Raw genomic sequence first — 20869 nt, forward strand, 5'->3', positions numbered from 1 at the left:
CTGCCGTGAAAAGAATAATTTGAACTTGGTTGTTGCTTGTATAAAAAACAGGTTCCTCTTTTAATGTCCAACTCTGAAATACCTGCCAACAGGTAGAACAGTGTTGACCCACAGGAAACAGATGTGGTAAACCACCCAGACTGCCATAACTTGTTCAGTGAACTGGTGCTTTTGATTTTCTTCGCTCAAGCTCGATGTTTTATTTCAAATAGTAAACCGATTTTGCAGGATTTCCAGTGGGTTGGTGCTCGCCCCCCTGAGGCTGCAAGAGGATGCAAAACTATGTTTTAAAAAGATGTCCCCAAACTTGCAACTGCAATTGAACAGTCAACATAATGAACGTCTACAGTAATTTTCAGGTCTCTGCGAGGTGACTTTTATTAAATCTTCCTGATATGACTAAAAAACCATTGGCTCCCTGGAAGGTAGGAAATTAATCTTAATTATTGTGGGCCTTTGAAAATGGTTCCCCAGAAATGAGATTTCAAAGTTAATGGGCTATAACACAGGAAACCACCGGTGCAGGTGATTTAATTATGGTTTATGTTATGAGGTTAAAAAAAAAGTAAGGATCAATTTGAAAATCAGAAAGTTTTTCTCCTTCCAGTCACTCTAAAAGTAAAAGTTGATTGACGTCTTCCCACCTTTCAGCTTGGCCACACTGTTGCACGGGGAAATCCAGCTCTCTCTGTGAACCAGTCGTCTGCTCATCCACTCATTTCATTTCTCAGTCACTCAATCTTGCTCTTCTTCTAAATAACAACTCTCCCACGTCTGGACAATAGTGTTTTTTATTCTCTCTTTGTGTCTCTGTGAGTGTTTCAATGTATGTTTTAAGTGCCCACTGTACTCCGTCCATCCAAGACACTGTTGCTAGGCTACGACAGGAAGTGTCCTGCATAATAAATGTGTCCGTGGAGGGGGGGGGGGGGGACCTGTGTAATTGACTTGGCAAGGGAATCATGGACGCGAACGCAAAGAAACAAATACACACAGGCAGTAGAAGCACTTCTTTCTCACCATCTCTCACAAACACACACTAACACACACACACACACACACACACACACACACACACACACACACACACACACACACACACGCGAACATCACACACACACAGGCAAAAGCACACACATCCCTGGGTATCGTGATATCCAGCAGCAGGTTGTATTAAGGCAGGCTGCTCTCGCCTTACTGAGGCTGCAAGAGAGTGATGAAGAGATGCTTTCACCATAGCCTGCAGTGTGTGTGTGTGTGTGTGTGTGTGTGTGTGTGTGTGTGTGTGTGTGTGTGTGTGTGTGTGTGTGTGTGTGTGTGTGTGTGTGTGTGTGTGTGTGTGTGTGTGTGTGTGTGTGTGTGTGTGTGTGTGTGTGTGTGTGTGTGTGTGTGTGTGTGTGTGTGTGTGTGTGTGTGCGCGCGTGCGTGCGTGCGTGCGTGTTTTCAGCACCATATAGCCGCAGAAAAATCTCTTCTTCATCCCGAGACACATCATACATCACACTCGTACCTCTCTCCAGTCGCTTTGCTGGCGTTTTACTGACACTCGGCAGGAGCAATTAATCACAATTATTACGTGTTGATGACAATTAACACACCTCCCTCATGCTGCACGTGGACGAGAGATGGGATGGCACTACGTTACAGTGACGATAGAAGCGTATACAGACGACATAATGAGAAGCTGTTATGATTAATTCATCAATAAATTGTCAGTCCCACTCGGATAAATAAGAATCGTCAGTCACAGCGCAAAGTTGCACACTTTGGTGGATTGGACACGCGTGAAGATGAATTCCTTTGACCTCATTTGAAGTGTCACTGTGAGGACTGAATTCAAATGCATTGCGTGGTCAGTAAAATTAGAAGCGAACAGTATGGTGTTGTTTGTATTGCCTTGTGGAGACGCTGAGGCCTGCGTCAGTGCATTGTGGTTCACAGAAGACGCGAGAGATGTATAAGCAAAGCAAAGCGGAAGGGGTCGCAGGAAGCGCACGGTTTTGTGTCACAGTTGCTTGTCGAGCCCAAAAGCCGGAAACGCTCAGACCCGCTTTTCACAGGCCGCCGGTCTGAGCCGCGAGGCCACGAGAAAGAGGGAGACGGGAGAGTCCAGGGGGTCAGGGGAGACGGAGAGAAGTGAGCAGAGACATTTGGAGGCAGGAAGGGATCAAATAATGAAAGGCATAAAGAGGAGATTGTGAGTTAAGAGGGTTAGATAGTGAGCGAGAATCACGGGGGGGGGAGAGAGAGAGAGAGAGAGAGAGAGAGAGAGAGGAGCTGCAGATCTAGGTCAGAGAGGCAAAGCAGGCAAACAAACGAGCGGAGGAAGGGATGAACAGGCCTGCGAGGCTCAAAGATGCTTGTTCTGAATGGAATGGATCAGAGAGAGAGAGAGGAGGAAGGAGGAAGGAGGAAGGAGGACAGGATAGTATCGACGCTGTGGGAGAAATCTTTTTTTCCCATTATTTGTCATCAGCAGGGCTGCAGCAAAGATGTATTTTTTGATTTCTGATTAAAGGAATAGTTCAACATAAGACGCCTGGGTCTGTCCTTAAAGTTAAGGACATATTCACAAATTCTTCTTGAATTCTTTAAATGATACTGTATGTTGAATTTGTATAATCTGTATATAAAAAAATATGCACGCAGCAGGTAAGAGAAACTCTTTCCTGGAGAGGAAGGTGAGCAGACCAAGACGAGTGTACGTGTGTGTGTGTGTGTGTGTGCGCGTGCGTGCGTGTGTGTGTGTGTGTGCGTGCAACCGCCGATGTAGCCGCTTTAAGGTCTTGATATCGCTCCCTTTTAAATAACAGCGCCCCTGACCTCACACCAGGTGTTTGAACGTCAAAAGGTTGAATGGCTTTTCACTGACTCAGGATGCAATGCACCGACAATGGGCCTCACCGCACGTCCTCATTGTAAGGCCAACTTGCGGGTTTGCTATTCAAACAACGTGCGCGCTGACAACTGCGTTGGTCTGAAGCTGACAAAGTCACCGCACCCTAATCGGTGCCACTTTTCTCCGGGTGTAAGATAGGACCTATTATATCTTATTTTTTACATTTGGAGTACAGAGCCTATAGTCGCTGACCCCGGCTTAACTGCCTCCCGCCTGTAGCTCCATATGCTCACACATCAATCTTCTATCTTATTCTCTCGATTGCTTTTCTTTAACCGTTGAAGTCATTGTTTAGTCTAGAGAATGTCAGAAGCGATGTCCCGCACGAGTTTCGTGGCCGTGTGGCTAAAAACCCCAATTTGACAAGCTGGAAATTGGAATAATTATTTTAGTTGACATTTATTAAAAAAACACGGCCCTTCCTCTTTCCACCTCCTTATGAATTTGAATATAAATGAACAGGGAGAGGACAAAGAAAGAGCGAGACGCGGAGAAGAACAGACAGTGCTAATTCCTTTTCCCCCTGCTCCTTTCACACTTGGTCATTTATGATATGAGCGAGGCTGTCAGGTGGCTCCGAGTAATGAATCTTCATGCGTCTCTGATGATATCCATGTCCAATATCTATTCAACACATTCTCTCTCTCTCTCTCTCGGTCACTCTTGAACCCCCTCAATCATTATCGCTCCCGCTCCCGCTCCGTGTCTTCTGTGTGCACACGTGTGGGTGTTTTGTAAGGGTTCTTCTGTCTTGAGTCAGTATTGGGGGGGGGTTATCTTTTTGTATTTTGTGTGTGTGTGTGTGTGTCTGTGTCTGTACGTATGTGTGTCTGAGTTTCTGGTTTGTAAGTGGCTGTAATCCTTTTGTTGGTCTCCAACAAAGCCGGTCCTTGTGCTTGTGGAATTGGGGCAGTCTGATCCTAATGAGAAATCCCTGTTCAATCTTTCCAGCTCTTATACTCTCACTGAATATGTGTGTGTGTGTGTGTGTGTGCGTGTGTGTGCGAGAGAGAGTAGCTGATCACAGCGTTCAACCGTGCTTAGTTTGCATTGTTCGGTGCTGGATTGTGACAAAGTGAATTATCATATTAAAAACCCCAAATTTCTTTTTTTTTGTTTAAAATAAAAAAAAAAAAGGGAAAGTTTTTCCAGATGAGAAGTTAAATGAGCAATGTAACTCGTGGCTTTAAATTCCCCTCATTCAGGAACCTCAAGCTGATGTCAACACATTTCACAACAATGCATTTTTGTTGTTGTTCCTATTGAGAACATGATATCTTCATCTGACTCTGAACTATTTGTGATGAGTTTTGAAGTAAACAAGTGGACCTGCTTGTTCACAACATTATTAGTAAGTAACTTGTGATATTATTGTTGGAATTTGACCCCCAGTCCACCCACCAGGGGACCTGATGGTGAAAAACATCCCTTCTTGACCTCAGTGGACAGTGGAGTATAAAAGAAACAAAGTATTCGAGTTTCCCACATTAGTTCACAGTTAATAACTTTATATATTGAATAACCTCCAGCTACTCACAAGCTGTTCATCAAGTAAAGTGAGTTTTGGCGAGCCTTCGGGTGCAATTGATCTGTTAAAATGATGTGGAAAAAAATTGAATGTGAAAGCGGTGGGAGTGAGTGATGACCAGTTTGCACAGTCTATTCCGCCCCCCCCCCAAATGAATCACAAAGCAACGAAAACCGCAAAGATTAGGACATAACATGGCTCTGTTCTCGTTCCCTCGCCTCTGTTTTGGCTGTGACGCTCATTATCAGAATGGCCCTTTTGATTAAAGCCCCTCTGGAGGCGCTTTAGAGCCAGACCCTTAATGCCATCTGGTTTATAACAGATCCACCAGGATCCACCTTGTTCAGACTGTAACGTCCAGACCGGTGGAAGTAATAGCCGTCGGTGGTTTAAGCACCTCTTAGTCCTGTTGGCTTCATTAGCCAATCGCGGCCACAGATGCTCCGTTGCCAACGAACCACTTGGGCCGCTCGTTTCTCGCCCCCTGAGCCTCCAGTCTCCTGGTTCTTCGCCTCCTAGTCGCCCCCGGGCATCTGCCTGGCCTCAATATCGCAACACAAAGGCGTGTTTGTGGAGTGGTACATGTGTGTTGGCTTGTTCATTTCTCTTGTGTATCTCTCAAACACAGTCAAATGCGTCTTTACTGAAGTAGGTGCCAACATTTTCAGAGTCATTAGTCAAATCACAGTGACATATGAGGGCGTTCTTTTGACCAAGACTAATGCAAGTACGGTCATGTAAGTTCTCATACTCTCAGTAGCTCAACTAACTAATACTTGCAATCCCTATTTATATATATATATTTTTAACCAAACGTGAATATTATTAACATATAGTATAAAAGAGCTCTTAGCTTGGACACTGTCCATGAATTGCAATGTCCCAGGACAGACCGGAGCTGGTGACAATAGTTCCTTGTCTCTCATTTTCTGTCAAACATCTAATAAAGACATGAATAACTTTTTACAGATTACGGATAGTACATTTTGATGAAAGCAAAAATGTTTTCAAAGTATATTTATTCCCATGGGAACATATTATATTTGGCAGTGATTAGACTATATATTATATAATCGACTTGAGACATGACTTATACCTTGGATAAAAAAATATATGATCATATGTTAAGAAAATGACGTCCTCGGTGATGCATTAACTTTTGCAGCCAATAAGATTAGAGACATGATCTACAGTTTAGATTAAGCAATCTTCTGTCTCCATGTGGTATAGATGATGTCCCTATGAAATTGCATTATCAAAGAGTAGGAATTGCTGGATTGGTGTATATACCCCTCTGATGCTTTCCATTGTATATTTTTGAATGAAGTGCAATGTTTGACTGGAAGAGAAAGATTTGCAGTTGTGCGAATGTGCTGCTTTCTCTTGAGTAAACTAACGTTTTTCCTCTTTCTTTCTTTTTTTTGTCTCCCTGTCTTTTTCTCCTGCTTTCCTTCTTCCACCAGGGTCGCCATGTCAAGACTGGGCAGCTGGCGGCCATCAAGGTCATGGATGTCACCGGGGTAAGAAACACAAATCGTGCACTCATGGCACTCAACACGCGCACATGCCCACGCAAAGTAAATAATCTCAAATGATTTTGCCACCGTTGACCGTGTCATCGGATTATTAGGGATGAGTCAGTGCTGATGTGTGTGTGTGTGAGATGTGGCAGAGAGGAAATGAGGACAGGCCTATTACCATGGTAATATTAGTCCGAGTTATTAGGACAGCAGTGTGGTCTCAGGCGTGTCTGTTAAGCGGGAGTGAATCTGGGCTATATTTAGAAATCCCTTCATCCTACGCCTCTCTGTCAACACTCAGCTGCCAGCATCACAGTGAAGGTCCGCAGGAATGAAGCAACAAAGGAACGAATGAATGAATGAACAAGAGGGTCCATTAATGAATGAATAAGAACATGGGCATCATGTACGCAGGAAGGTGCACGCAGATGAATGAATGCGTAGAGGAACAGAAGCAACGAAGCAACGAATGGACAACTAAATCAAACTGTGTATAAATTACTACTGTGTGAATAAATCTGCTTAGATACAAATACAAATATGAATGGCTGTGTTAATCAATGATGGAAAATGAAACGAGGCCCAAACTAAATGAGCTGCTACTGTACAAAGTGTGTTTTTGTTTTCTTCACAAGTAATTAAGGCATAATTTGCAGATAATAATAATAAGTAATTACATTTTCTTAGGTAATCAAATGTCACCCTAATAATTTGTTTTAAGCGGCTGTTTTTGGCTCTGTGGCGGGAACCCTTGAAAAATGAAAGTCATTGAAAAGTAATGCTACTTATTGTGAATAATTCAGAGACGGGCGCCGTGCGCTTTGCAAACGAACTTTAAAAATGATTTAAAATGCAAATTGATCAACAACTTTAAATTAAATTCTGTTTGCTCCGCCACAATCCTATTAGGATGTTTGAGAGGGGGGAAGGAGGGGGTCACAAATAGAGGTCGTGCTTTCCTACCTGTTGATTTGTCTCATCTCGTGTGTGTGTGTGTGTGTGTGTGTGTGTGCGTGTGCGTGTCAGGATGAGGAAGAGGAGATTAAAGCGGAAATCAACATGCTGAAGAAGTACAGTCACCATCGGAACATTGCCACCTACTATGGAGCTTTCATCAAGAAGAACCCTCCTGGCATCGATGACCAGCTCTGGGTATGGCATTGCTCTCTTGCGTTTGTGTGCAAGTTTGTTTTTCCGAGTGCGGATGAAACTGAAGTGTGACATGAAGAGAGAATAAGGCTCCAGAGCAAAACGGAAAGATGTGAGTTTTCCATTTTCCACCGTTATATGTGAAAGAAGCGAGTGGGGGGTTTGTTCGCGCATGTGGTGACTGTAGGTTTGTGTGCACTGGAATATGTGTACATATATATATATATATATATATATATATAAACATATAAGGGATATGAATGAGTGTGTGGCTGGCTGGCTGGCTGCTGCTATAAATCATGTGTTAACCAGATCTAAGGGAGCTCTCGCTTCTCTGATTCTGTAGCATTCATCACACAACAAAGCAGAGGACACACACAAACACACACAAACACACCTACCATATGCATATACACACACAGTGGCCAGACCTGCATCCAGCATGCTTCCCACTGACTCAACAGCCGAGTGTGTTAGTTTATCTAGGCCTTCATGTTTTTTTTTTTTACATCTTGTCCCATTATGGTTAGGCACATATGAGTGTGATTCTTTTGTCTCTGTGTGTCGGAATACTCTGGCGTGCGCGCGGCCCGGATGAGTGGGGTTCGGCTATTACTCACTGACTTCCTCTCTCTCTCACCGTAATCCTGAGTGATGACGAAGGGAGCTTGAAGCAAAGCCTGAAGTGACCGGCTGAAATTTTGGCTGCAAATCTCCATGGATCTTGCGCTGTGAGAGAGAGAGGAGAGGAGAGAAAGGCCACATTGTGCTTGGGTCAAGAGATGGACTCGATTCATTCATGTGATCTCGTGACCCCGTCGAGTCACTTTTTTCTGCCAGCAGTGTCTGTGGAGTATGTGTTTGGGACGAATGATAGAGAAAGATTGTCTGTGTTGTAACATGGCTGTCTGTATTATTGCTGCTGTTACAGTAATGTGATCATGGGTACTGTGTACTACTGTCCTTATAATGTGTGTTATGTCCACATGCATCAGTCCATGTCAATACAAATGGAATAAGTTGAAATGTTGGTGATGTTACTTTAAAAGTGATGGTAGCCGTTACATTTATTGAAATTTTAACACTAAAAGTACAGCATAACAAATTTAATCCCAATGAAAATGAGAATTGCTAATTCGCTACACATTATTTTCTCATATACACGCCCATACCGGTATTTCTCTTTTGCCATTAATCATCCTTATATGACTCTCGTCTGTGTGTCAAGCTGGTCATGGAGTTCTGTGGAGCCGGCTCCGTGACAGACCTGATCAAGAACACCAAGGGAAATTCTCTGAAAGAGGAGTGGACCGCCTACATCTGCAGAGAGATTCTCAGGGTACGTAGCCTCGTTAAAACCTTGTGTGAGACTGTGAGAGCACGTCAACAAGATCGAGATAATTCTTGTTGATTAATAATTCTTTTTCTGAAAGAATTTCAACTCGGTAACGTCGAGGGCCTCCCCGAACCTGCTCTCTGATTCAGACTTTAACAATCGGAGTCGGAGAATGTCCTTTGGAGAGACGCTCGGATAATCAAAACTGATAAACACAGTTGACTGACACCGACCTGGTCTTTGATAGCGATCACCGCCTGTTGATGTTCCCTCCATGATGTCTGTGTTTTGGAATGATCCCAAAGACAAGAATTGGCTGTACCCACGTCTTATCTGTAATATCTGTTATTGTGTTCCGGGGGCTACAGTCTCTAACAGAGAGCAGCAATATCACCGCAAATTCGGCAGCAGTGTGTCTCCAAGCTGCGGCAACACTGAATTCCTTTCATACTCTTTTCTCTCTTTTTTTTATCATCCCTCGTCTCTCGTGTTATTTTGAGCTCTCTGCTTTCTCTCCTCCTCTGATTTACTCTCCCCTCTTCGTCTCTCTGTCTACCTCTGTCCCATTAGATTACGTGTCTCTTTGTCCCTTTCGTGTCTCAGTTTCACGTCTACATTTCCTCTTTTATCTCTTCCCTCCCTTGTAACATTTTCTAACTCTCCCCGTCTCCCCGCTGTCTCGCACTTCTGTCTTTCTCTTGTGATTTGAGGTAACTCGGAAGCTGAAGCGTCAAAGCGTAGACGCTTGAAACATTGTCGCATTTTGCGGAAATCTTTCTCGCACTGTAAATAAAAATTCAAGGAATATTTCATGCACGACAGAACAGTTACAGTAAACAAAATGATAAAATCGTAACAGGTTGGCTTTACTAAAAATAATGAACTTAAAGGTGATGTACAAACGCTGCTGGTACCACATCTTCCTGTAAGACACCTAAAACTACTAATGAGACGTGGGACGGTTCTACTTCTGCCGCTACTGCACAAAATATTTCCCCTGTAATAATATCAATAATAATAATTATGATTATAATAACGGTTTCATGGCGTGTCTGTGTCACTATCTGCAGGGTCTGACTCATCTCCATCAGCACAAGGTCATCCACAGAGACATCAAGGGACAGAACGTCTTGCTGACTGAGAACGCAGAGGTCAAACTAGGTCAGTCTGTCATGCAACTCCGCTTGATAGGGCGACTTTAGGATTGGGAGAGCGGCAGTGTAAAGTTTCAGATGGCTTGGAGGTGTGTGTTTGTGTGCGCATGTGTGTGTTTGTGTGTTTTTCCTTTTATGCTGAACACCAGCCTACTCATCTCTCTGTAGCTCCGCCACTGTTCATGGTGCAGACTGCTGAAGAAGGAACTCTCTCTCTCTCTCTCTCTCTCTCTCTCTCTCTCTTTTCTACCCCTAAGGCCCAGTAGGGAGGGGATTATAAATTGTGTGCGTGAGTGTGTGATTTTGTAAAATCGGGCAAGCAATAGCAAGTTGGGTAATTTGTTCCAGCTAATACTCCCATTATGGAATTCATCCAAGCCCACAGGTATAATTGTGAGTCACCACAAAAGGTGAAGACGGAAAACGTGCGTCCAATATAGTGCACAATATAACCCAGAGCTCTGTGTGTGTGTGTGTGTGTGTGTGTGTGTGTGTGTGTGTGTGTGTGTGTGTGTGTGTGTGTGTGTGTGTGTGTGTGTGTGTGTGTGTGTGTGTGTGTGTGTGTGTGTGTGTGTGTGTGTGTGTGTGTGTGTGTGTGTGTGTGTGTGTGTGTGTGTGTGTGTGTGTGTGTGTGTGTGTGTCCGTCCCTCTAGTGGACTTTGGTGTTTCGGCCCAGTTGGACAGGACAGTAGGTCGGAGGAACACATTTATTGGGACACCGTACTGGATGGCACCAGAGGTCATCGCTTGTGACGAGAACCCTGACGCCACGTATGACTTCAAGGTGCAGTAACTACCACCTTTCCTCTGATAGATGTCTCTGTGTTTTTTACATTTTTTTTGATGAATTTACTCTTTGGGTCTATTTCATTGCAGAGTGATTTATGGTCGCTGGGAATCACGGCAATAGAGATGGCCGAAGGAGCACCACGTACGTACCCGCTCAATAACTCACACCCCAGCTGCACATCATGTCTTTATCACTTCCGTAATTTTCTTAATGCGGCCACAGTAGATAGCTTTGATCAGGAGTCAGATCATTTTTCAATTCTGGACGGTGCAACTAATCTTAAACCATAATTTTAATGAAGGCCAAGCAGTGGGTCTAAAATTGGTTGTCAAATTGCAAATCTCTAGACGATAACCCCAGCGCTTCCTCTTTTGTCTATTCATAATCGTATTCCTATAGTGTGCTTGCACACTGTTTTTATGATGATAAGAGGCAGCAGGACTTGTTTCTTCCCTTCGAGTAAAGTTAAAAACTATTTCCTGGTTAAACGATGGCCAAGCTGCTGTGGGGTTATAGATCACAGCAATCATAAAGGACGTTATTTTTATTTGGATGTACAGTCAAGGATATTACACTGCTGCATTTTGCACCTCTAACTGGATGGTATGAGACTCTTTAGAAAGTAAAGACATGTAATAGCTGAACACAGGCTGAAGTTTCAACATTTAATACCTCAAATAACCAAATGTTACAGCAGCACATGTACCATTTGTGAGATTGATAGCCATCTCAGGTGTTCGACAACAAGAAAAGTGTCTTCAAGTGTGTGTGTGTGTTAGAGAGCAGGTATAACACACACAGTTGTTATCAGTATCGACGGCATATATTGATCAAGTGAGGGCTAACTCCAACTGGCTTCGCCTATGCCATGATAATATTTGGTGCAGTTAGCTGCAAACATTCACCCTAACGCGCCTGTGTTTTGTTACTGTGTTTGTACCTATCTGACTCTCTAGCACTGTGTGACATGCACCCGATGAGAGCCCTCTTCCTCATCCCGCGCAACCCTGCACCCAGACTCAAGTCAAAGAAGTGGTGAGTGTATATATCTTGAAATCTGTGTTGCAATTTTGGACGATTGATAGGCAACATTATCAAAATCACAGAAATTAGTACAAGACATTAGATATCATGCTACTGACCGTGTGCCTAAAAATGAAGAGTTAAGCTTACACAAAAAGTATCATCACATGAGGTCAAAAAAAAAGGTTTATCATTTGCAAAAGCGGCCGTTGGATTTGCATTAATCACTATCGTTCATATCACGTATGCACAGTTACAGTATAGGTTTTTTCACTTTGCTGTGTCCTGCTGCGCGTTCGCGTGGTTTCCAGGTCCAAGAAGTTCCAGTCGTTCATAGAGAGCTGCCTGGTGAAGAGCCACAACCAGAGACCCAGCACGGAGCAGCTCCTCAAGCACCCGTTCATCCGGGACCTGCCCAACGAGAAGCAGATCCGCATCCAGCTGAAGGACCACATCGACCGCACCAAGAAGAAGAGGGGCGAGAGGGGTGAGGGAGCGCGCATGTTAAGCGCGCACTTACTGTTATTTGGCAACACCCACGGTTGTTGTACCGCTGGCGTATAATAAAATCACTCAATTGTTGAATTGTTTTTGCATTACGCAATGTGCCACCGTGATTTTTCACGTGGCTCACACAGCGAGGAGTTGGAAGCTGCTCACTACACTCTGCAATACTTATATAAAAGATATCAAATATGGAGGACAAAGCATCGCAGTCAGCACTCAACTGTTCGACGAATACATTGCGTGAGCGCGTGAGCGTTCTGCCATGAAAGCCACATCATCAGCCCGTTGAACGCTTTTAGTGTTAAACAGCAGAAGTAGACCCCCCCCCCCAAAAGAACTCTTTCGTTTGCATTAGCATTCACTTCACTGAGTTATGATACGACTGTAGTTGAGCGAACAGTAAACAGTGAGGCTGATGTGACTGATGTGGAATTAAAAACTCTAACGCTTAATAACATGCCTGTACTGTGTCTGTAAATCCATCACGGAACAGCAGAGTCCGCCTCTAGCGCAAACGCATACTTAGACAGGTGACTGCAGGATAGAAGTGCATTCAAAGCTTTTGCTGAAAAACCGCAGACTATAAATCATTTACATTTAATGAAAATCTGAAGGATTAGAACTTTAACGGGCAGCGAGCTCTTTCACACGTTCACACACGTTCACACACACACAAACACACACACACACACACACACACACACACATATAACAGACTTTCGGATTTACACACACACATGCAAACTCTCACTCGTGTGTGCCGTCACATGAATGGTTTTCAGCGAGAGAAATAAAAGTGGCACACTCTTAAGTGTCAGAGTGACAGATTGACACGCGCACACAGAACTCTGCAGTGAGAACCACATTAGCCGCTTCAAGGCGCAACATACTTCAGGGTGGACGCATCGATGATGTATAGAAAATGGCTCGTCATCGCGGCGACTGGTGCCTTTCCCCCGCCGTCGCTCTGTCACATTCGGAGGACAATTCTGCTCTCGGCCTGACAGAGCTCCGAGCTAGCGCTCTCCACATCGCTACACACAGTAAAATGACAATTTATACTCTTATTCAAAGCGGCTGAAATAAAGGGCCCTGAAGGAGCGAGGATCTGGGAATGCCAAAATCGCGAGCAGTTTAGTAATGAACGAAAGTCGTCCAAGTGAAACCCTGCAAATAGTGAAGTGGAATGGCTGTTCTCTCTGTTGGCTATCACATTACTCTTGCTTTATTATTTCAATTCCTTCCTTCGCTCTCTCCCCACCAGATGAGACGGAGTATGAATACAGTGGCAGTGAAGAGGAGGATGAAGAAAGAGACATGGGTGAACCGAGGTCAGTATCTTCCCAGGTGCGCAGATTGCGAACGCATTCGACATTCTCTCCGCTAACTCTGAACCCGTCCCCGCTCAGCTCCATCATCAACACCCCCGGGGAGTCGACCCTGAGGCGGGACTTCCTGCGCCTCCAGGTGGCCAACAAGGAGCGCTCGGAGGCGCAGCGGCGGCAGCAGCTGGAGCAGCAGCAGAACGACGAGCACAAGCGCCTGCTGTTGGCCGAGCGGCAGAAACGCATCGAGGAGCAGAAGGAGCAGCGGCGGCGGCTGGAGGAGGTAAACCGGAGGAGGGTTAGAGGGGGCAGGCGGCGACCGTGACCTTTGACCTGAGGTGAAAGCTCGTGTCTACAGCAGCTTGCATAGAAGTGTGTGAAGCACATTCACACACCAAAACGCAATGGACGCCTCGCTCTTCATGCTGTCGTCGTCTGTGAGGCAATTTAATAATAATAATAATTTTTCTTAGTTTTGGCTGTTCACACTTTAAAAAAAACACCACGCACACACACACACACACACATACACACACACACACAGAGCCTCTCCCCCAGCGTCCCTCTCTTAGTTCCAGAGAGCAGGCTTACAGAAGGAAATCCTTAGCCCATAATCTGTGTGCTCGCTCTGGGTCCCCACCGGGGTTCGCCTCCCAACGCACGGCTAAGCACCATGACTCGGCTCAACTAACATGACCTCTCCGCTCGGAGCCAAGTGTTGCGTGGCTTTAAGTGTGCGCGCGAGCACGTGCATAGCGTTTGTGTATTTGGACTAAGAAAATCGAGAGGCGATTTCTTAATTTCGTGACAGTTTCGGCGCGCGCAGCCATTCCTGAATCTCCTCGTGCGTCTGTTCTCCCGACAACAGCAGCAGCAGCGAGAACGTGAGCTGAGGAAGCAGCATGAGAGGGAACAGAGGAGGCGCTACGAGGAAATGGAGCAGCTCCGCCGAGAGGAGGAGAGGAGGCATGCAGAGAGAGAACAGGTCGGTGCATCTCTACCGTGGTCCCAAAAAACTCAGATGTAGATTGCTGCTACGGAAATGTGCAGCAGGATGACTCAAGTCCCAACATCCCTCATTGGCCCTGGAACTCTGTTGTTTTCTGTCTCCTCTTCTGGTTCCCCTGAGTCACTTGAGTACTTGTGTCCTTAAGTTACCTCAGGGGCAAATTTGTACTAATGTCTTTCTTTCAGTTTTGCGACGCACAAAAGTTGAACATCCTCAATCTGCTGATACAGTGGCGCAACAATATGCCAAGGGTCCCGTTCCCCTTAGTTGTTATGTCACTTTATGCTTTCCAGCCCTGGGCACTTGCACGCAAATGATTACAACTTTAAAAAATCTGATTATGGCCATTTTTAAGCCATTTTTGAAATCGTTGTTATTGTTCTTCATTGACAGCTAATGTTTGCCATATTTCCTGTTTCCTGAGGTCAAGAAATGCATTTTGTTATATTACTTACTCTTATCTAATCAGACAAAAAACAAATGTCCCGACAGTCAGACCATGAGGCTGATGGGTCCGATATTTTATAACCTTCAGAAATATTCAAAGCCATTGTTGACAGACAACTCTCATAAAGATAAGATAAAACATCGCTAAACGTAATGAGCTGCGTTACTAAACTTCGTTAATAGTTATTTTAGGATCTGGATCCTCCCATTCAGTTTTAGCTCAGGCCCTGACGACACTGATACTAGGTTTTACATTATAATATGGACAGACCAGAAACTGTTACTCACTGCCCTGGAGATCCAAATGTCTTGCTGTTTTGATATTTTTCTCAAGGTTAGGCCACTTACTATCTCGGGAATCCTTTTTCTTCTTTTGGTTCCGCTGTTGTTTGCAGGTTTGATTGTTCTGTATATTTCCCTGTATATCTTTGCAGCTTTCCTCTGACAATTCTCTCTTGTGTCCTCTCATTGAACTTACTGTTTCTTACTTTTCTGTCTGTCCTGCTCCCTATTTATTGCTCTGTTACTCTCCTCCCACGCCTTTACAAGGGTTTTAGAAATACATCCTCAAACCTTTCCCACCCCCCACCCCTGTCTCTTTGTTATATTTCCTGTGTAAAGCATCACGATGTGCGGGAATACCAAGCGTCATCTGGCTCGCGACTGTCTTCCACTCTCCTCGTTCACAGTCACCTCGGGAGATTATCCTCCCCATTTCTCCTTCTCTCTCTTTGTCTGTGTTCGGAGACTCAGATTTCCTGATCTTTTTTTCTTTCAATCTATCTCTGTGTCCTTGTGCCGACACGCTGCTCAGGAGTATATTCGTAGACAGCTGGAGGAGGAGCAGAGGCAGTTAGAGATTCTCCAGCAGCAGCTACTACAGGAACAAGCGTTACTCCTGGTAACCATAGCCCTCCCATGTGTTACTACCGCTCCCCATCTGTGCTGTGTGGCTCCCATATCCCCGCTGCATGCGCCCCATTGGCAGTTCAGGATCTGACTGTGAGGGAATTCTCGGCCTTTAGTCCAATAGCTGCAGATTTGAGGAAAAGGATGAGGCTGAAATTCTTGTTTTTCGAATTCATTCACAACACAGATTGCATGTAATGAACTGTTAAGTCGGCTGGATCTCAAAAGGATTCCTCATTGGGTGCAGAGAACCAACTCAATGTTACAATATTCAAGAGAAAATGGGAAATTGATGTTTCTCTCTTGACCAGGGCAACAGTTTTTGACTTAATTTGTGTAGTAATGGTCCTCCGCTCCTTGCATTCAGCCTGTCTGAAAACCTTCTGAGATCCAACCTGTACAAAAATCCACAGGCCACAGGGAAGGACACCAAATCCCAGTGATGTGTTGTGGCCTCATTCTGCCCACCTCCCTAGTTACATCCCCCAGACAGACCCCCCTTTAAACCGTATGTCTGCTATCATCTTACGGCTGACCCCCATTTCAAATTGTTATTATGTTGTGAAAAGTGTAAGTTCCATGTCCTTTATCCCAGTTGTCTGTATGTGTGTTTATCTGTTGTTGCATGATCTAGGGGTGTAGTATTTGCAAATATCAGTTCAGTTCATTGAGTGTCCTGACTGCAAATGGCAGCTTCCCATTTCGGGAAAATATTCAAGTTATACCGAGGTGGTAGAATCCACAATCTGGCAAGTTGTGATAAATGCAAAATAATTTTTTGCAACTACTAATTTTCTCTCAGCGCTGACCACTAACTTGCGTTGGGGTTGATCTTTGACTCCATATGTGTGTCGCTCACCCTTCTCTTCCTCGCCCTCATCTGTCTCTTCCTCTCTTCCCTCCTGTACCAACCCCTGCAGTTTTCTTTCTCTTTTCCATACTTGTCTCTCATCTCTGCCCTTCTCCCACAAGGAGTACAAGCGGAAGCAGGTCGAGGAGCAGCGTCAAGCCGAGCGGCTACAGAGGCAGCTCCAGCAGGAGAGAGCCTACCTGGTGTCTCTACAACAGCAGCAGCAGCAGGATGGAAGGCAAGCGGAGAAGAAACCGCTTTACCACTACAAAGATGTCATCAATCCCAACGACAAGCCTGCCTGGGCTAAAGAGGTAAGTCCCTCCATGTATGATATACAAAAAACATGTACATTCACACACCAGTGGCCTTTTTGTGTTGTTAGTATCTTATTTGACAGGTCTTAGGAGACGCAGTGATCCTGTAAAGACAGTGGGGGGACAATGGCGTGGGATCCCACATTAAAAGATAATTTTTTGAGTCTGCATATATAATGGATAATTAACGCTGCTGCTCTGATCCTGTGATGTCTACTCTGTGTGTTTGTTATGTCGTTAACCTTCCTCTGACTCTGACTCCTAGGTCCCGAAGCAGCAACATGCGCACGGTAACCTGCCCCAGTCGCACCTACAACATCACAAGTCGTTCAACCAACCAGCTTCGTCGGCCCACGCCCAAGGCCAGCTCAGATCTCACGCCCCTAGGCGAACCCAGTCCCATGCTGCCAATTTCCTCTCCACCCGCCTTCCCAATATCTGCATTTCACTAGACCCTTCAGAATCCCTAGATCCGGGGCTGAAGCAGGAGATAAGTCAGCAGGTCAGAGAGTTTAGGGCTCAGAAACTCGGTCAGAGGGGCTGCAGTCCAGGGGCCACTGAGAAACAGAGTCATCCTACTGGTCAAGGACCCAGTAACGGCGTTTCTAAGAGCAATAAAGGACATTCCAGTCAAGGGCCAATCAGCCAGTCTAATCCAGCACCAAACCTTTGTCCTCTGGGGGGAAATAAGTCTAGGTCTGTCTCTGCCCCTAGTCAGTTATCCATCCCAGGGCTAATGTCTCCAGACCAACAGCTTATAGCCCAAATTCTGCACCAAGGACAGGTGCAGAAACCCCAGTCTGGATCAAACCATGTTTCCAACCCTGCTGCCAAACTGGTTAGTTCCCGTCCTCACTCACCCTGCCGTAGAGTAGATGTAGATGTAGATTTCGATTATAAAGGGTGGAATGGGATTAGGCAATCTGTCAGCCACGAAAGCATCATGGACCCCTCGCAGAGTGTATTTCCAGTTTTCTCCCCAAATGAAAACCTCTCTGAATCCTGGTCTGGAAACACTCTCTTCTCTGGCCTATCTAAATCCTGGAGATCCCACTCACCTCACCGCAGCGGGGGGAATTTTCTTCAAGTCCCTGATAAAAATCCCAACCTTTCCCCTCAATTGCTTACAGGCAGAGGAGATGGGTGTTGCAGGCAGAATCTAAGCAGCTCCATGAATGACCTTGCTAATGCCTCAGCAGACAGCAATCCCAACCTGTTTGACAGACGTCCATTTTCTAGTTGCTCCTCTGAATAGCCCTTCAAGCTCTTCACCTCTTTGGTCGAGCCATTCTCCTCCTAACCTTTCACCATTCTTACCCACGTACTCCCCCAAAATCCCCTTTCTCATAGCTCATCAGAACCCTTTTCCCCTCCACCTCCCTGTATAGCCTTCCCTTTGGATTACAGACCCTTTTCCAAAGGATATATAAGAACACACACACACATACACACACACACATACACAAATACTCACAAAGGCAAAACTGAAGACTGTATATGCCGCACATATTTAATTTGACATCATAGACTGTATACAAGTGGCAAACCACAGTGACGTCCCCCATTGGTTTGTGAGCTGCCGCTTTGAAGGCTCGAGTTTAGCACTTTTACCATCGCCATCTTTGTGGAACCAGAAGTAACCATATCTGGAGGATCTGATTGAGAGCTCATCCACTGCACATCCACCCACGCCTGCAATCATGCACTGATTGGATGGTACTACGCCGCCAATCGGGCTGTTAGCCACGCCCCAATGCATAGCGTGCTTAATAGTCTATTTTACTCTTAATGCAATCGTAATTTACAAAATGAACATCATGTTGTATTGAAGAAGACTTGAAAATGGAGATTGAGACCATGAACTCATCAGGAAAATGTTTCCTGGCGAAATAAATCAAGTGAGAAGTCTTTTTAAGTAATTTTCTTGTAGACTTCTAGAAACCGACATCTGTTTGCAACCAGCGGAGTCGACCTCTGCTGGTCATTGAAGAGAATAAAGGCCAAAAAGTAAAGCCAACTTATCTTATACCGTGGTCATTTTTTTGTTTTTTTTTCCCCCCATTAAGAATTGAATGCGTTATTATTATTATTATTATTAGATGCTACAAAAATTGGGTGAAATGTCAAGATTGACAGCTGCGGCTCCTGTTGACTCTGTCTGCAAATGATGTCAACTGTGCAAAATGGCTGCTGCACCTGTATCCAAGATATTTCCACTTCGTTTTTGTGCAGTGGGAGAAAGTGGACATGCGTCCTCTTTCATTTTTACATACAGTCCGTGCATGACACACACACACACACACACACACACACACACACACACACACACACACACACACACACAGTGTACATTCAAGATCTGTAAAAACATCACATGTATCTCTATAAAGCTGTAATACATTTTTTTCTTTTACATTGAAAAATATTATTTACTGGGACTGAAATGACCAGAGGTGAGGCCGAGTTGATCTAATGCCACCAGAACTAGCCAACCACAGCCCTGCTTTAAGCCCACACACCCTGTCAGCCCCCTCCTTTGTGACTCTTATCACCCCGTACCCCACAATGCACCGTGGCAAGCCTCGCTTCTAGACACATTGGTGTCTGTGTCATCGGGGGAAAACCCAACCCATACCAACCTTCCTTTAGGTTAGTCAACCATTCAATCAAATCCAGGCTTGGTGATGGGCGCTGGCCAAGTGGTGATGGGATCCTCCTAACAATCCGGGATCCTCGGTGGATGCCCTTTGTCCTCCATCTATTCCCCTTTTCTCACATTTTTTTTCTGCATCCGCTCTTTGCTTAGATGCAGCTGTGGTCAAAATTAACTTCCTCCAACGCTCTGTTTTTTTTCTCTCTCTCTCGTAGAATCTCTGCCGTAGCAGAAAGAGCTTTTGGGTGCTTGACTTGTTGTGACAAACCCCAACACATGCACACAAAATGAAAATTTAAGCAGCACCACCCAAAAGGTTTTTCTTCTGTAAGGGGATCCTCTAATCGTAATCTTTCTATCTCTTGTAGGTCAGCTGAAGTTTATGCTAACCTTGATCGCGTACTGCCTCCACAGATCAAACACCTCTTGGACCACAACAGTCCTTCTCCTGATCCACCAGTTGTTTCTTCTCCATCAGTTCTTTGTTTTTTCCAAAGTCAACAACTAACACAGTGATCCGGAACTTTCTTCTGCCACCGTAGAAGTGATAGTTGCCTCATCGTAGTTGACTCCCTAGCGGGTAACTCGCAAAGATTTGAGGAGTGACACAGTATGTCATAGTTTTTTGCTGACCCGAGTCATAATCTTCAATAATCCTGCTAGATTATGAGCTCATGTGGAATTACAGGGAGCTTCTAAAGGGGATAGTTCTCGCTGCACGCGCTTGTTTACCTTCGGGGCTATTGACACTATGCCCTCCACAGACCGCTGAGTAGATTGTTCAGAGTGACAAGTGGGATTCGGGCGAATGGGAGAATTCCACGGAGCCTTCTCTTGCTGCACAGCAGATAATCTGATAATCTGATTACCCTGGCGAGAGGAGCTTTCTCGGCCTGCCTCACACACAGATACTCATTGCGCGTTGATTTTTTTAATGCACACGCGCACTCCCAAAAGTTTGCGGAAACAGTCAGTCAAACGCTTACAAACAGTCAACCATGGTTTTATTACGTGTGCCTTTGCATTTATTCAAATCCATGATTTTTAGTTTGAATGTGGTGTCTGCTATTGGAGATTAGAGGTCATTCTTGCCCTTCCCCCCGCAGCCATCAGACATTCTTACTCCTCAACTGTATGTGGGACACGGAGACGCACATAAATAAACAGATTGGGAGGGGGGGGGGGGGGCTGGAGAACAAAGATGAGAAAATAAAGACAGATGGTGGGAGGTAAAGAGCCAAATCTACAGCCAAAAAACATTGTGTCCAACATTGGCAACTTCTTAGAAAATCATTAATCGGGGATTGGGTTGTGTAAGCAATACTGTTGAGACAGGGTACGGCAAGTACAAAAACGCAAGCCTACCGCTGAATTCCTCCTGCAAGTTTCATCAGGATTAATTGACACCTGCTTTTCATTCGCACATTACTTGGAACAAGGACGTAAACCTTCA

General features: G+C 45.0%; 1 protein-coding gene across 12 annotated transcripts in view; it reads left to right on the plus strand.

The window, feature by feature from the left end:
• The window catches only part of tnika (TRAF2 and NCK interacting kinase a), a 57644-nt gene that overhangs the window by 21976 nt on the left and 14799 nt on the right, over positions 1-20869 (plus strand). For 5 of the 12 annotated variants that reach the window (XM_035609368.2, XM_035609370.2, XM_035609369.2 and 2 more), the window contains exons 3-16: positions 5891-5947; positions 6974-7099; positions 8325-8435; positions 9503-9593; positions 10240-10370; positions 10463-10517; positions 11333-11411; positions 11711-11886; positions 13171-13237; positions 13316-13514; positions 14100-14216; positions 15502-15588; positions 16569-16760; positions 17029-17601. In XM_035609368.2, coding sequence (XP_035465261.2) covers positions 5891-5947; positions 6974-7099; positions 8325-8435; positions 9503-9593; positions 10240-10370; positions 10463-10517; positions 11333-11411; positions 11711-11886; positions 13171-13237; positions 13316-13514; positions 14100-14216; positions 15502-15588; positions 16569-16760; positions 17029-17601 — 2061 coding nt within the window. The remainder of the gene's footprint in view (positions 1-5890; positions 5948-6973; positions 7100-8324; positions 8436-9502; positions 9594-10239; positions 10371-10462; positions 10518-11332; positions 11412-11710; positions 11887-13170; positions 13238-13315; positions 13515-14099; positions 14217-15501; positions 15589-16568; positions 16761-17028; positions 17602-20869) is intronic. The other 7 variants (XM_035609374.2, XM_035609376.2, XM_035609378.2 and 4 more) reach the window with 3 other exon arrangements.

This window comes from Scophthalmus maximus, chromosome 15 (genome assembly GCF_022379125.1).
Source record: "Scophthalmus maximus strain ysfricsl-2021 chromosome 15, ASM2237912v1, whole genome shotgun sequence".
NCBI classification, from domain to species: Eukaryota; Metazoa; Chordata; class Actinopteri; order Pleuronectiformes; family Scophthalmidae; genus Scophthalmus; species Scophthalmus maximus.